Source organism: Rana temporaria, chromosome 13 (assembly GCF_905171775.1).
Source record: "Rana temporaria chromosome 13, aRanTem1.1, whole genome shotgun sequence".
Classification (NCBI taxonomy): Eukaryota; Metazoa; Chordata; class Amphibia; order Anura; family Ranidae; genus Rana; species Rana temporaria.
Window position 1 is genome coordinate 115,679,278 of NC_053501.1, and position 13,921 is coordinate 115,693,198.

General features: G+C 48.2%; 1 protein-coding gene across 1 annotated transcript in view; it reads left to right on the top strand.

Annotated features, from left to right (window-relative positions):
• The window catches only part of TAGLN2 (transgelin 2), a 75,050-nt gene extending 62,976 nt beyond the window's left edge, over positions 1-12,074 (top strand). The window contains exons 2-5 of the mRNA XM_040332955.1: positions 924-1,134; positions 2,446-2,611; positions 7,149-7,251; positions 11,250-12,074. Of these exons, the coding sequence (XP_040188889.1) occupies positions 952-1,134; positions 2,446-2,611; positions 7,149-7,251; positions 11,250-11,391 (594 nt within the window). The 5' untranslated portion in view covers positions 924-951 and the 3' untranslated portion in view covers positions 11,392-12,074. The remainder of the gene's footprint in view (positions 1-923; positions 1,135-2,445; positions 2,612-7,148; positions 7,252-11,249) is intronic.
• Positions 12,075-13,921: the final 1,847 nt, after the last annotated feature.

A 13,921-nucleotide genomic window follows, 5' to 3' on the forward strand; every position in this document is an offset into this window, starting at 1 on the left:
GTCATGAGTGTGAAGAGGAGGGAGCACCAACAGCAGATGGGACATAGGAACATATGCATGATGTCACCACTCCAGGCTTTACCAGTCATTATCAAGCCGGCTCTCCTCTTCCCTACAGCCACCGCTGTCTCACATAGTGACTAGAGATAGCTGAAAATAGCTGGCCCCCCCTCGTCCATGGGTCGGGGGGGGGCGCAAATTACTTGCCTCGCCCCAGGCGCTGACAACCCACGCTACGCCACTGGTCCCCTGTAGCTCACGCTCAGAAGCGAACACACACGTAAGTCCCGCCCACATATGTAAACGCCGTTCAAACCACACATGTGAGGTATCGCCGCGTGCGTTAGAGCGCGTGCAACAATTCTAGCACTAGACCTCCTCTGTAACTCTAAACTGGTAACCTGTAAAAAGAAATTAAAGCGTTGCCTATGAAGATTTTTAAGTACCTTTGGCGCCATTCCATTCCATGAGCGTACGCAATTTTAAAGCGTGACAAGTTAGGTACCTAATTACTCGGCGTAACATGATCTTTCACATTATACAAAAAAATTGGGCTAACTTTACTGTTTTGTTATTTTTTTAATTCATGAAACCGTTTTTTTACCCCCAAAAAAAGGCGTTTGAAAAATGACTGCGCAAATACTGTGCGAGATAAAAAGTTCCAATGACCACCACTTTATTCCCTAGGGTGTCTGCTAAAAAATATATATAATGTTTGGGGGTTCTGAGTAATTTTCTAGCAAAAAAATTATGATTTGTACATGAAGGAGGGAAGTGCCAGAATAGGCGGTATGGAGGTTCTTAAAAGAATGGGATTTAATGAGGAGGACATTGTTCCTGCTGGCTTGTGGAAGGGTAGAAAGGTCGAACTGTAGTAACATTTCCGGTAATATGTGCTTCAATGTTTTTTTTTTTTCTTGCAGAGATCACCACTACACAACACTTTACAAAATGGCAAACAAAGGACCATCCTACGGACTGAGCAGAGAAGTCCAGATGAAGATTGACCTGAAGTACGACCCGGAGCTGGAGATCATCCTGGTGCAATGGATTGTTGCTCAGTGCGGCACTCAGTTCGGCGAACCCGAGGAGGCTGGGAAAGTTGGCTTTCAGAAGTGGCTGAAGGACGGCGTGGTGAGTAGACTGGATCGATGATGGGTCACTTACCTGTCTTTGTGTAAGGGAGGTCGTTGGAAGTTTGATAGAACCCAAAGTAAATCAGCAGCATCTATTTGGTGGGACTCTTTGGAATACAGACTGGGACAGAAGGTAGACCATGCCTCCTCCGGGAGGATATACCTTTCCAATGTGAAATAGGTATTACGGGTATAAAATTAATATTGGATTCAAGTTTTCTACTGTGGTGAACTTCTAAAGCCAAATCACGCAATATTGCCATGGACCAGTAGTCTCCAACTGTGGCCTTTATCCGGCACTGGAGGAAGCATTCCTCCCACTGACACCAATAGTGGGGTACCATTCCTCCCACGATACAAATGATGAGGGGTTGTGTATTCCCACTGACACCAATGTCGGGGCACCATTCCTCCCACCGACACCAATGTCGGGGGACCATTCCTCCCACCGACACCAATGTCGAGGCACCATTCCTCCCACTGACACCAATGTCGGGGCACCATTTCTCCCACTGACACCAATGTCGGGGCACCATACTCTCCCACTGACACCAATGTCGGGGCAACATTCCTCCCACTGACACGAATGTCGGGGCACCGTTTCTCCCACTGACACCAATGTCGGGGCACCATTCCTCCCACTGACACGAATGTCGGGGCACCGTTTCTCCCACTGACACCAATGTCGGGGCACCATTCCTCCCACTGACACCAATGTCGGGGCACCATTCCTCCCACTGACACCAATGTCGGGGCACCATTCTCTCCCACTGACACCAATGTCGGGGCACCATTCCTCCCACTGACACCAATGATGGGACACTATTCCTCCCACTGACACCAATGTCGGGGCACCATTCCTCCCACTGACATCAATGTCGGGGCACCATTCCTCCCACTGACACCAATGTCGGGACACCATTTCTCCCACTGACACCAATGTCGGGGCACCATTCCTCCCACTGACACCAATGTCGGGGCACCATTCCTCCCACTGACACCAATGTCGGGGCACCATTCCTCCCACTGACACCAATGTCGGGGCACCGTTTCTCCCACTGACACCAATGTCGGGGCATCATTCCTCCCACTGACACCAATGTCGGGGCACCATTCCTCCCACTGACACCAATGTCGGGGCATCATTCCTCCCACTGACACCAATGTCGGGGCACCATTCCTCCCACTGACACCAATGTCGGGGCCACCAGTTGGGTGTAGCGATTGGCTATTCAGATATTCAGGGCTATAACATGGAAGAAATAGGAAGTGTCGATGAACCTCACCAAGTTCCCTTCTTCCTCCACAGATCTTATGTCACCTGATCAACTCCCTGGCTCCGGGTTCAGTGGCCAAAATCCAGACCTCCAGCATGGCCTTCAAACAGATGGAGCAAGTGTCCCAGTTCCTGAAGGCCAGCGAGAAATACGGAATACTGGCTGCTGACCAATTCCAGACCGTCGACTTGTGGGAAGGTGAGAACCATAAAAGAACGTCCAATGTTTGAAGCACGACAACGCGTTTCAGCGCCTGTAGTTCTGCAGAATCCGTGTCCTCTCCCCCCCCCCCCATCACCACCCAATCACAACCCACCTTTCGACTACCTTTGGGCCCATTCTCAGCTTTCTCTCTTCTGTAAGCCAACTAGACATGTCCAAAAAAAAAAAAATAATCCTTTCTTTTGTTTCGGGTCGATTTCCTAAGTTACTAATTTTGTTTTGTTGCCTTCGGAATGAAATTTGTGTCATTTTATTTTGTTTTGTTTTTGACCGGATTCTAATTTTTTGCACTGAATTTCAAGTATTCAAATCGAATTTGAATAGAAAATATTGAAATCGATCCAAAATGCATTGTGAAGAATAACTGGTTCTATTCTAATTGAAATTCGAAATTTTAGAAGACGGCTCTATTCTTTCTATTTCCTTCTATTCAAAAGTCGAAACTACGAAATTCAAATTTTTGGAAGACGACTATATTCTATTCTATTTTTTTCTAAACTATTCCTTTATTTTCTATTTTATTGTTTTACTCTATTATATATTTTATTCTACTTTATTCTTTTCAAAATCCGTATTGGAAGATGGCTATATTCTATTTTTTTCTGATCTATTCCTTTATTTATTTTCTATTCTATTGTTTTACTCCATTCTTTTCTATTTTGTTTTATTTATTTTTTTAATTTTGGAAGTCAGCTATATTCTATTTTATTCTATTTGAAATTTCAATTTTGGAAGACAGCTAGATTCTATTTTATTCTATTTTTTTCGGATCTATTCATTTATATTTTCTATTCTATTGTTTTTCCATTTTTTTACTCTATTCTTTTCTATTCTGTTTTATTCTACTTTATTCTTTTTTTTTTTAAACCACCTCAGACTCAACCACAGCAAGAGACTTGCTCATGATTTCATTCATTCATTAGTATCGTCTTCTTCGGTTTTGCATCATTTGTGGTTTTCCCAAAGATGATTTTTGTATTTTATCTTTAACTTCAGTGGCCCAGATGCAAGAAGCACTTGCGCCCGCGCAACCATAGGTTGCGCGGCGCAAGGGCTTACTTGCTCCGGTGTAACGAGTGCTCCTGATTCAGGAACCTCGTTACACCGAATGCAGCCTAGGATGTGACAGACATAAGCCTCCTTATGCCTTCACATCCCAGGCTGCATTCTTGCGTTGGCCGCTAGGGGGCGCGGCCATTGTGATCGGCGTATAGTATGCAAATTGCATACTACCACCGATTCACAAAAGTTGCGCGGGCCCTGCGCACGCAAGGTACGGAGTTTCCGTACGGCCACTTTAGCATAAGGCTGCTCCTGCTAATAGCAGGCGCAACCAATGCTAAAGTATAGCTGCGCTTCCCGCTCGCGACGTTCAAATTTTACGTCGTTTACGTAAGTGAACCGTGAATGGCGCTGGACGCCATTCACGTTCACTTAGAAGCAAATGACGTCCTTGCGACGTCATTTGCCGCAATGCACGTCGGGAAAGTTTCCCGACGGAGCATGCGCTGTTCGCTCGGCGCGGGAGCGCGCCTAATTTAAATGATTCCCGCCCCCGGCGGGATCATTTACATTAGGCGCCCTTACGCAGGGCTATTTAGCATATCGCCCGCGCAATTTACGGAGCAACTGCTCCGTGAATCGCGGGCAAAGCGCAATCTTTGCGTGGGCGCAGAGAAAAATTGTTGCTCTTTCCCCATGCAAATATTGCGCGATTCTACCTGAATCTGGGCCATTATATTTTTATTTGTGTTTTTTTTTTCTTTCCCTCCCTTCCCCCCCCCCCCCCCTTTTCCCTTCATTCCCCCTATTGTATATTATTTTATCTATCAAGTTTAATTATAAAACCATACCTACCCCCCTCCCTTATCCCCTAATGGTTTGTTCCTTCCTTTTTTTATCTTCTTTCATCTTCTGTTGTCATCTATTATTTTTCCCCCAAGTACTCCTCCGACGATTTGAAGTTTTTCCATTGGCCCAGATTCAGCATAGCTTGCGCGATATTTGCGGGGGAGCAGGGCAACGATTTTGCCCTGCGCCCCCGCAAATATTTTGCGCTGCCCTCGATTCACGGAGCAGTAGCTCCGCGAACTGCGAGGGCGCGCCGGCAAATTTGCCCGGCGCAAGCGCGCGCAAGTTAAATGATCCCGCCGGGGGCGGGAATCATTTAAATTAGGCGCGCTCCCGCGCCGAGCGTACAGCGCATGCTCCGTCGGGAAACTTTCCCGACGTGCATTGCGGCAAATGACGTCGCAAGGACGTCATTTGCTTCAAAGTGAACGTGAATGGCGTCCAGCGCCATTCACGAATCACTTACGCAAACGCCGTGAAATTCAAATTTCACGGCGCGGGAAGGCCGGCTATACTTTAGCATTGGCTGCCCCTACTATTAGAAGGGGCAACCTTGCGCTAAAGTTGCCGTACGGAAACTCCGTACCTGGCTTGCGCGGGCCCCGCGCAAGCTTGTGAATCAGTGGTAGTATGCAATTTGCATACTACACGCTGATACACAATGGGAGCGCCCCCTAGCGGCCCCCGCAAGAATGCAGCCTAAAATCTGCGAGGCATAAGAGCCTTATGCCGCGCAGATTTTAGTCTGCAGCCGATGTAACGAGGTTCCTGAATCAGGAGCACTCGTTACACCGGAGCAAGTAAGCAATTGCGCCGTGTAACTTATGGTTACACGGGCGCAATTGCTTCTTGAATCTGGGCCATTGTCTCCATCTTTTATTATGGGCCACATTCACGTAGGAGATACGACGGCGTGTCTCCAGATACGCCGTCGTATCTCTGAGTGTGAGGCGTCGTATCCTGGCACCTGATTCAAAGAATCAGATACGCCAGAATTTCTCTAAGATACGACCAGCGTAAGTCTCTTACACCGTCGTATCTTAGGCTGCATATTTACGCTGGCCGCTAGGTGGCGCTTCCGTCGATTTACGCGAGGAATATGTAAATTCGGTAGATACGCCGATTCAGAAACATACGTCCGCCAGGCGCATTTTTTTACGTCGTTTACGTTAGGCTTTTTCCAGCGTAAAGTTACCCCTGCTATATGAGGCGTATCCTAGGTTAAGTATGGACGTCGTTCCCGCGTCAAATTTTTAAAATTTTACGTTGTTTGCGTAAATCGTTCCGTGAATGGGGCTGTGCGTAATTAACGTTCACGTCAAAAGCATTGGCTTTTTGCGGGTTAATTTGGAGCATGCGCACTGGGTTACTTTCACGGACGGCGCATGCGCCGTTAGTCAAAAACGTCATTTACGTGGGGTCTTGTCCCTAAATTCAGCCATGTCCCTAAATGCAGCCTTGTCCCTAAATTCAGCCTTGTCCCTAAATGCAGCCTTGTCCCTAAATTCAGCCATGCCCCTAAATGCAGCCTTGTCCCTAAATGCAGCCTTGTCCCTAAATGCAGCCTTGTCCCTGAATTCAGCCTTGTCCCTAAATTCAGCCTTGTCCCTAAATTCAGCCTTGTCCCTGAATTTAGCCTTGTCCCTGAATGCAGCCATGTCCCTAAATTTAGCCTTGTCCCTAAATTCAGCCATGCCCCTAAATGCAGCCATGCCCCTAAATGCAGCCATGCCCCTAAATGCAGCATTGTCCCTAAATTCAGCCATGCCCCTAAATGCAGCCTTGTCCCTAAATGCAGCCTTGTCCCTAAATGCAGCCATGTCTCTAAATTCAGCCTTGTCTCTAAATTCAGCCTTGTCCCTAAATGCAGCCTTGTCCCTAAATGCAGCCTTGTCCCTAAATTCAGCCTTGTCCCTAAATGCAGCCTTGTCCCTAAATGCAGCCATGTCTCTAAATTCAGCCTTGTCCCTAAATGCAGCCTTGTCCCTAAATGCAGCCTTGTCCCTAAATTCAGCCTTGTCCCTAAATTCAGCCATGTCCCTAAATGCAGCCTTGTCCCTAAATGCAGCCATGTCCCTAAATGCAGCCTTGTCCCTAAATGCAGCCTTGTCCCTAAATTCAGCCATGTCCCTAAATTCAGCCTTGTCCCTAAATGCAGCCATGCCCCTAAATGCAGCCATGCCCCTAAATGCAGCCATGCCCCTAAATGCAGCCTTGTCCCTAAATGCAGCCTTGTCCCTAAATGCAGCCATGCCCCTAAATGCAGCCATGCCCCTAAATGCAGCCTTGTCCCTAAATGCAGCCTTGTCTCTAAATTCAGCCATGCCCCTAAATGCAGCCTTGTCCCTTAGGAATGATTATTTCCTAAGATCATCATCTAGTGGCCATAATGCTGTATTTTCCTGCAAAATCTCAAATCAGGAAAATACCATATTATGGCCACTAGATGGAGCCGAAAGTCATAGGTTATAAATATATATTAGTTAGGTTCCAACTCTTCCTCACTCCATCGAAAACAAAAAAATAAATAAAAAATGATATCACTTTTTTAGTAGTCTTATCGTGTGAAGATTTTTTTTTATTTTTTTATCGACAGTCAAATGCAACAAGCCGATCGATAAAATTACAAAACTGAACGAAAAAAACGTTATTTATTTCACAGGAAAGGACATGGCCACCGTCCAGCGGAATTTGATGAACTTGGGCAGTTTAGCCGTTACAAAGGGCGACGGGCATTTCAAAGGAGACCCCAACTGGTTCCCCAAGTAAGTCATTCCACAGACTTTCCTTTCACAGGAAAAAACGAAAAGGGGGTTCAAATCATAACAATTTTAAAAACAAGTTTCTTTATTCCTACCAACTGGATCGTTTTAATGTTTGGGGGATCCTGGAGAGTTAAAGTCCCTGATAGCTTCTTCTATTTCATGGGGACTAGTAGATCCCTGTGCTGAGTTCCCGGGTCTGTACACCCGCTGTGCCCATTATGAGGGGTTCCCACCATCCCTGTGCTGAGTTCCCGGGTCTGTACACCCGCTGTGCCCATTATGAGGGGTTCCCACCATCCCTGTGCTGAGTTCCCGGGTCTGTACACCCGCTGTGCCCATTATGAGGGGTTCCCACCATCCCTGTGCTGAGTTCCCAGGTCCTTACACCTGCTGTGCCCATTATGAGGGGTTCCCACCATCCCTGTGCTGAGTTCCCAGGTCTGTGCACCTGCTGTGCCCATTATGAGGGGTTCCCACCATCCCTGTGCTGAGTTCCTGGGTCTGTACACCCGCTGTGCCCATTATGAGGGGTTCCCACCATCCCTGTGCTGAGTTCCCGGGTCTGTACACCTGCTGTGCCCATTATGAGGGGTTCCCACCATCCCTGTGCTGAGTTCCCAGGTCTGTACACTTGCTGTGCCCATTATGAGGGGTTCCCACCATCCCTGTGCTGAGTTCCCAGGTCTGTACACTTGCTGTGCCCATTATGAGGGGTTCCCACCATCCCTGTGCTGAGTTCCCGGGTCTGTACACCTGCTGTGCCCATTATGAGAGGTTCCCATGATCCTTGCTGCATTTTTTGTAGATGGTGGAGAATGCGGGCACCACAGTTAGCACTAATGCCTTGCAGCACTGAGGTCCTCAGTTTGAATCATGGTCAGGACCCCTGCTGTGTCCATTATGAGGGCTTCCCACCATCCCTGTGCTGAGTTCCCAGGTCTGTACACCTGCTGTGCCCATAATGAGGGGATCCCACCATCCCTGTGCTGAGTTCCCGGGTCTGTACACCCGCTGTGCCCATAATGAGGGGATCCCACCATCCCTGTGGCGAGTTCCCAGGTCTGTACACCTGCTGTGCCCATTATGAGGGGTTCCCACCATCCCTGTGCTGAGTTCCCGGGTCTGTACACCTGCTGTGCCCATAATGAAGGGTTTCCACCATCCCTGTGCTGAGTTCCCGGGTCTGTACACCCGCTGTGCCCATTATGAGGGGTTCCCACCACCCCTGTGCTGAGTTCCCAGGTCTGTACACCCGCTGTGCCCATTATGAGGGGTTCCCACCATCCCTGTGCTGAGTTCCTGGGTCTGTACACCCGCTGTGCCCATTATGAGGGGTTCCCACCATCCCTGTGCTGAGTTCCCGGGTCTGTACACCTGCTGTGCCCATTATGAGGGGTTCCCACCATCCCTGTGCTGAGTTCCCAGGTCTGTACACTTGCTGTGCCCATTATGAGGGGTTCCCACCATCCCTGTGCTGAGTTCCCAGGTCTGTACACTTGCTGTGCCCATTATGAGGGGTTCCCACCATCCCTGTGCTGAGTTCCCGGGTCTGTACACCTGCTGTGCCCATTATGAGAGGTTCCCATGATCCTTGCTGCATTTTTTGTAGATGGTGGAGAATGCGGGCACCACAGTTAGCACTAATGCCTTGCAGCACTGAGGTCCTCAGTTTGAATCATGGTCAGGACCCCTGCTGTGTCCATTATGAGGGCTTCCCACCATCCCTGTGCTGAGTTCCCGGGTCTGTACACCTGCTGTGCCCATAATGAGGGGATCCCACCATCCCTGTGCTGAGTTCCCGGGTCTGTACACCCGCTGTGCCCATAATGAGGGGATCCCACCATCCCTGTGGCGAGTTCCCAGGTCTGTACACCTGCTGTGCCCATTATGAGGGGTTCCCACCATCCCTGTGCTGAGTTCCCGGGTCTGTACACCTGCTGTGCCCATAATGAGGGGATCCCACCATCCCTGTGCTGAGTTCCCGGGTCTGTACACCCGCTGTGCCCATAATGAGGGGATCCCACCATCCCTGTGGCGAGTTCCCAGGTCTGTACACCTGCTGTGCCCATTATGAGGGGTTCCCACCATCCCTGTGCTGAGTTCCCGGGTTTGCACATCTGCTGTGCCAGTTATGAGGGGTTCCCACCAACCCTATGCCAAGTCCCCAGTCTTGCCCATTATGACGGATTCCCACCATCCCTATGCCAAGTTCCTTGATGTGCACACTTGCTGTGCCCATTGTAACAGATTTCCACCATTTTTATTTGCCCAGTTTTGTATGGGGGGTATTGTTGCACAGTACGATTGATAGGTGCAGCGGAGTCAATTTAGATCAGACGTTGTGGAGTAACAGGAACTGGCTTCTTTATTGGAACATAACCACACAGGGAAAAATGTCACTGCACATGGTAAGAAGAACACACAGACAGGAAAAAGAAAACCAACAAGTACATCACTGTGGACAGGAAATACAACACATCATAGAAAACACATAGCATAGCATATCACTGAGCATTAGCGACATCTTGTGTCCTTTTTCTAAACTGCATTCAATACAATAGGCTAAGCTGAAGTTTTGTTGTATCTCCAACAGGTATTGGGTGCTGCCGCCTCAAATTGTGAGACGGGGGGGGGGAATTGAGAAGCGGGGGTTGCCACGAATTGGGGGGGCTGCCCTGGGGACCTCTGGGCCCCTTACAAATAAAAAAATAGAAGTTAAAAAAAAATATATATATATATATATATATATATATATATATATATATATATATATATATATATATATATCGTATTTATTCGAGTATAACGCGCAAAATTTTATACCCAAAAAAAAGATCAAAGTTTGGGTGCGCGTTATACTCGAGGACTTTGTCCCCCCCGCCGCACACGCCGCTGCTACCGCCGCCGCCACCGAAGCCACCAACGCAGCTACAACGTTAATCACACGGCGCGGGGGAACATTAGACAGCTTTCGTTTGAATAGCTGTTTTCCCTGCCGCGCGTAGACACTCCCCCTTGGACGGATCTGTCCAATCGCGAACGAGGGGGAGTGTCTATGCGTGGCAGGGAAAACAGCTGTTCAAACGAACGCTGTCTGTAATGTTCCCGCGCGCCGCGTGATTAAAGGTAAGGGGGCATGGCTGGACATACAGGGGGCACGGCTGGACATACAGGGGGCACGGCTGGACATACAGGGGGCACGGCTGGACATACAGGGGGCACGGCTGGACATACAGGGGGCACGGCTGGACATACAGGGGGCATGGCTGGACATAAATGATTTTTGGCAATTACAATGATTTTATACCGATTTTTAATTGAAAATTGGGGGTGCGCGTTATACACGGGTGCGCGTTATACTCGTATAAATACGGTATATATATATATTATATATATATAAAAAAAAAGGGGGGGTTGCAATCCCTGGGGACCTCTGGGCCCATTAATAAAAACCAAAAAAAAATAAACCAAAATATATAATATATATATATTTTGGTTTATTATTTTTTTTTGTCTTTATTAATGGGCCCAGAGGTCCCCAGGGATTGCAACCCCCCTTTTTTTAATATATATATATATATATATATATATATATATATATATATATATATATATATATATATATATATATATATATATAAATAAATAAAAAAAAGTTTTTATTAAAAAAAAAAAAATAAGAAAAAATAAAAAAAAGGGGGGGGGACCTCTGGGCCCTTTAACAAAAAATATAAAAAAATTAAATAAAAGGTGGGTTGCCATCCGAAGCCCTGGGGACCTCTGGGCCCCTTACAAAATAAATAAAATAAATAAAAATTGAAAAAAATAAATAAAAAAAAAGGGGGTTGCCATCTGGGCCCCTGGGGACCTCCGGGCCTCTTACAGGTGTACTTGCCTGTAGCCCCCCGATAGCAGCCCTGACGGGTAACTAGGGGCCTACAAAAGTTGAGTAAAAAAGGACGCAACTAAAAAAATTTTTTTTACCTCTACCACTTTAGGAAATCCATGGAGAACAGGCGCGGATTCACCCAAGACAAATTAAAAGAAGGCCAAAGCGTCATCGGTCTACAGATGGGCACCAACAAGGGCGCCTCCCAGTCCGGAATGACCGGTTACGGCATGCCCAGGCAAATCCTCTGAACACCAAAAAAGACCAACAAGAAAACCCCCCATGGCCAGAATCGGGACACGTCAAGCACTCATCTCCTAGCCGTCTCCTCTCTCTGCTCTTCAAGGACACCGTCTCGGCCTTCGCTCAACGTGATCGGCAAGACGGAAGAGTCCAATCCTTTCTCATCGGTTGTCCTCCATTGCATGTGATTGTTTAGACCAGGATCAAAAAGAAGCCTTTTTTGTTTTTATTATGTCCACCAGGGGGGGAAATTTATTTAATTGTGAGGGGGGGGGGGTGTAGGATTTTTTTTTTTAAGTTTTTTGGGTGTTCGGCAATGCCTTAACATTCCACATGTGCCTGCTACTTTTTTTTTATAGTCTTGTGACCAAAATTAAGCCTTACGATAAAGTTGTGTTTTTTTTTTTTCTTTTTAACGATTTTGTTTGGTTTCTGATTTTGTGGCCGGTGATATTTCCCCATGCTGCTTTACAAAGCTTATCGCGGTCGCTGGCGGTGAAACCAGAATTGGCGCAAATAAAAGAGAGAGAAAAAAAAAAGGGAACAAGAGTTTTAGCCGTAGATTCGTTCTTGATAAAAAGGACTGGGGTGGGACCTTCGCATCCTTTTTTGGTTCTGCTGTCTGATCTCCAGATCCGTTACTGAAAAATATATTTCTGATCCGAATAAAGACCAATCTATGTTTATAAAATGTGAGTGTTGCCATGGGCGGGGTTGTTTTTTTTTTTGGGGGGGGTGGAATTCCAAAGAGTTGGTGACGTCCTCCTCATATGGCAATCCTGATGACCAGCCACTCCACCTATCATGGAAGGAGGTTCTTCTCAGGCCTGACTTAATGCCTGGGCACACTTGGGCACTGCCCAGGGGCCCCAGGTGCATGGGGGCCCCATGATAGTCTTGCATTACATCATATTTGCTAACTGTCCCATATCTGCTAGGATAGTCATGCATTTTACTAAGTTTTCCCAGGATGATGGCCTTGTCCTGAGCGGAATCCCAGAACTTGTACTTTGCCCTCCTGATGCCCCTCTGCCTCCCCCTGGGGGCCACCTTTAACAAGGTGGCCCCCAGATCCTGCTCTTTAATAACTAAGGGGTGGGGGGTCACCCGGTGATGTCACCTGGTGAACCTTCCACCTTGTGATGTCATGCTGGGTCATTGACACCACAAGGGGTGGTGTCACCGATATTCACTGGTCGCTGGCGGCCCCGCTCCCGAGTCAGGGCTCTTAACGCTGCCTGAGCACAGCAGCGTTAAGGTCCCCTGTCCCTCAAAACTGGGGTAATGCATTGGGTAAGTTAGGTGGCCACGAGGCCTTAGGCGACCGCCTAATTAAAGAGCCGCCTCTGGTTGAGAACGTTCTCCTCATCCCACTAGCCACTCCATCCAACATGAAGCCTATACAAAATTTGACAGTTGGAGCAATGGAATGATTGTTGAGCATGGGGAGGAGGCGTAGGTTGAGGGTGGACGAGCTATTAGGACAAAGCAACGGAGTCTCTTTAAATTCTCAAGCCTCGAAGGCCATAAGGATGGGAGTAAAAAGGCCACACTTGACCCAAAAAACACCTTCCATTACAATGCTTTAGCATTACCAACCAAGCATGGGGAGGAGGCGTAGGTTGAGGGGGGACTAGCCAGGGCCGGCCTTTGGGGTGTGCGAGCTGTGCGGCTGCACAGGGCGCCATGGGCAACAGGGGGCGCCCTGCGGCACACACAACTCACAGAATGTGAGTCACATCAGGGCCGATCCTAGATGGGGTGCAGTTCACCTAGGCGCCACAGAGGTGGGGGCGCTCAAGCCCCAGCCTGCCCTATACCACCCCAGCCTGCCCTATGCCACCACAACATGCCCTATACCACCCCAACCTGCCCTATACTACTGCAACCTGCCCTATACCACCCCAACCTGCCCTATACCACCACAACCTGACCTATACCACCCCAGCCTGCCCTATGCCACCGCAACCTGCCCTATGCCACTGCAACCTGCCATATACCACCCCAACCTGCCCTATGCTATCGCACCCTGCTCTATACCACACCAACCTGCCCTATGCTACCGCAACCTGACCTATGCCACCACACCCTGCTCTATACCACCCCATCCTGCCCTATGCCACCCCAACCTGCCCTATATTGCCCCAGCGGTCCCAATACCACCCTATTCTTGAATTTACAGGGGCCATTTGGGGGGGGGGGGGGCGCCACAGGATTATCTCGCACAGGGCGCCTGAACACCTAAGGCCGGCCCTGGGACTAGCTATTAGGACAAAGCAACAGAGTCTCTTTAAATTCTCAAGCCACGAAGGCCATAAGGATGGGAGTAAAAAGGCCACACTTGACCCAAAAGACACCTTCCATACAATGCTTTAGCATGACCAGCCAATTACCATGTAAGGAGGACATCATTAACCTTGCGTACGCTCCAACACCATCCAACGTGGAGCTTACGTGAGGTTAGACAATTGAAGCAATGGAGGTTTAAAACTTTAAGGAGACTGAAGGTTTCCCCCGAATTCTAGTCCACCCTTGACC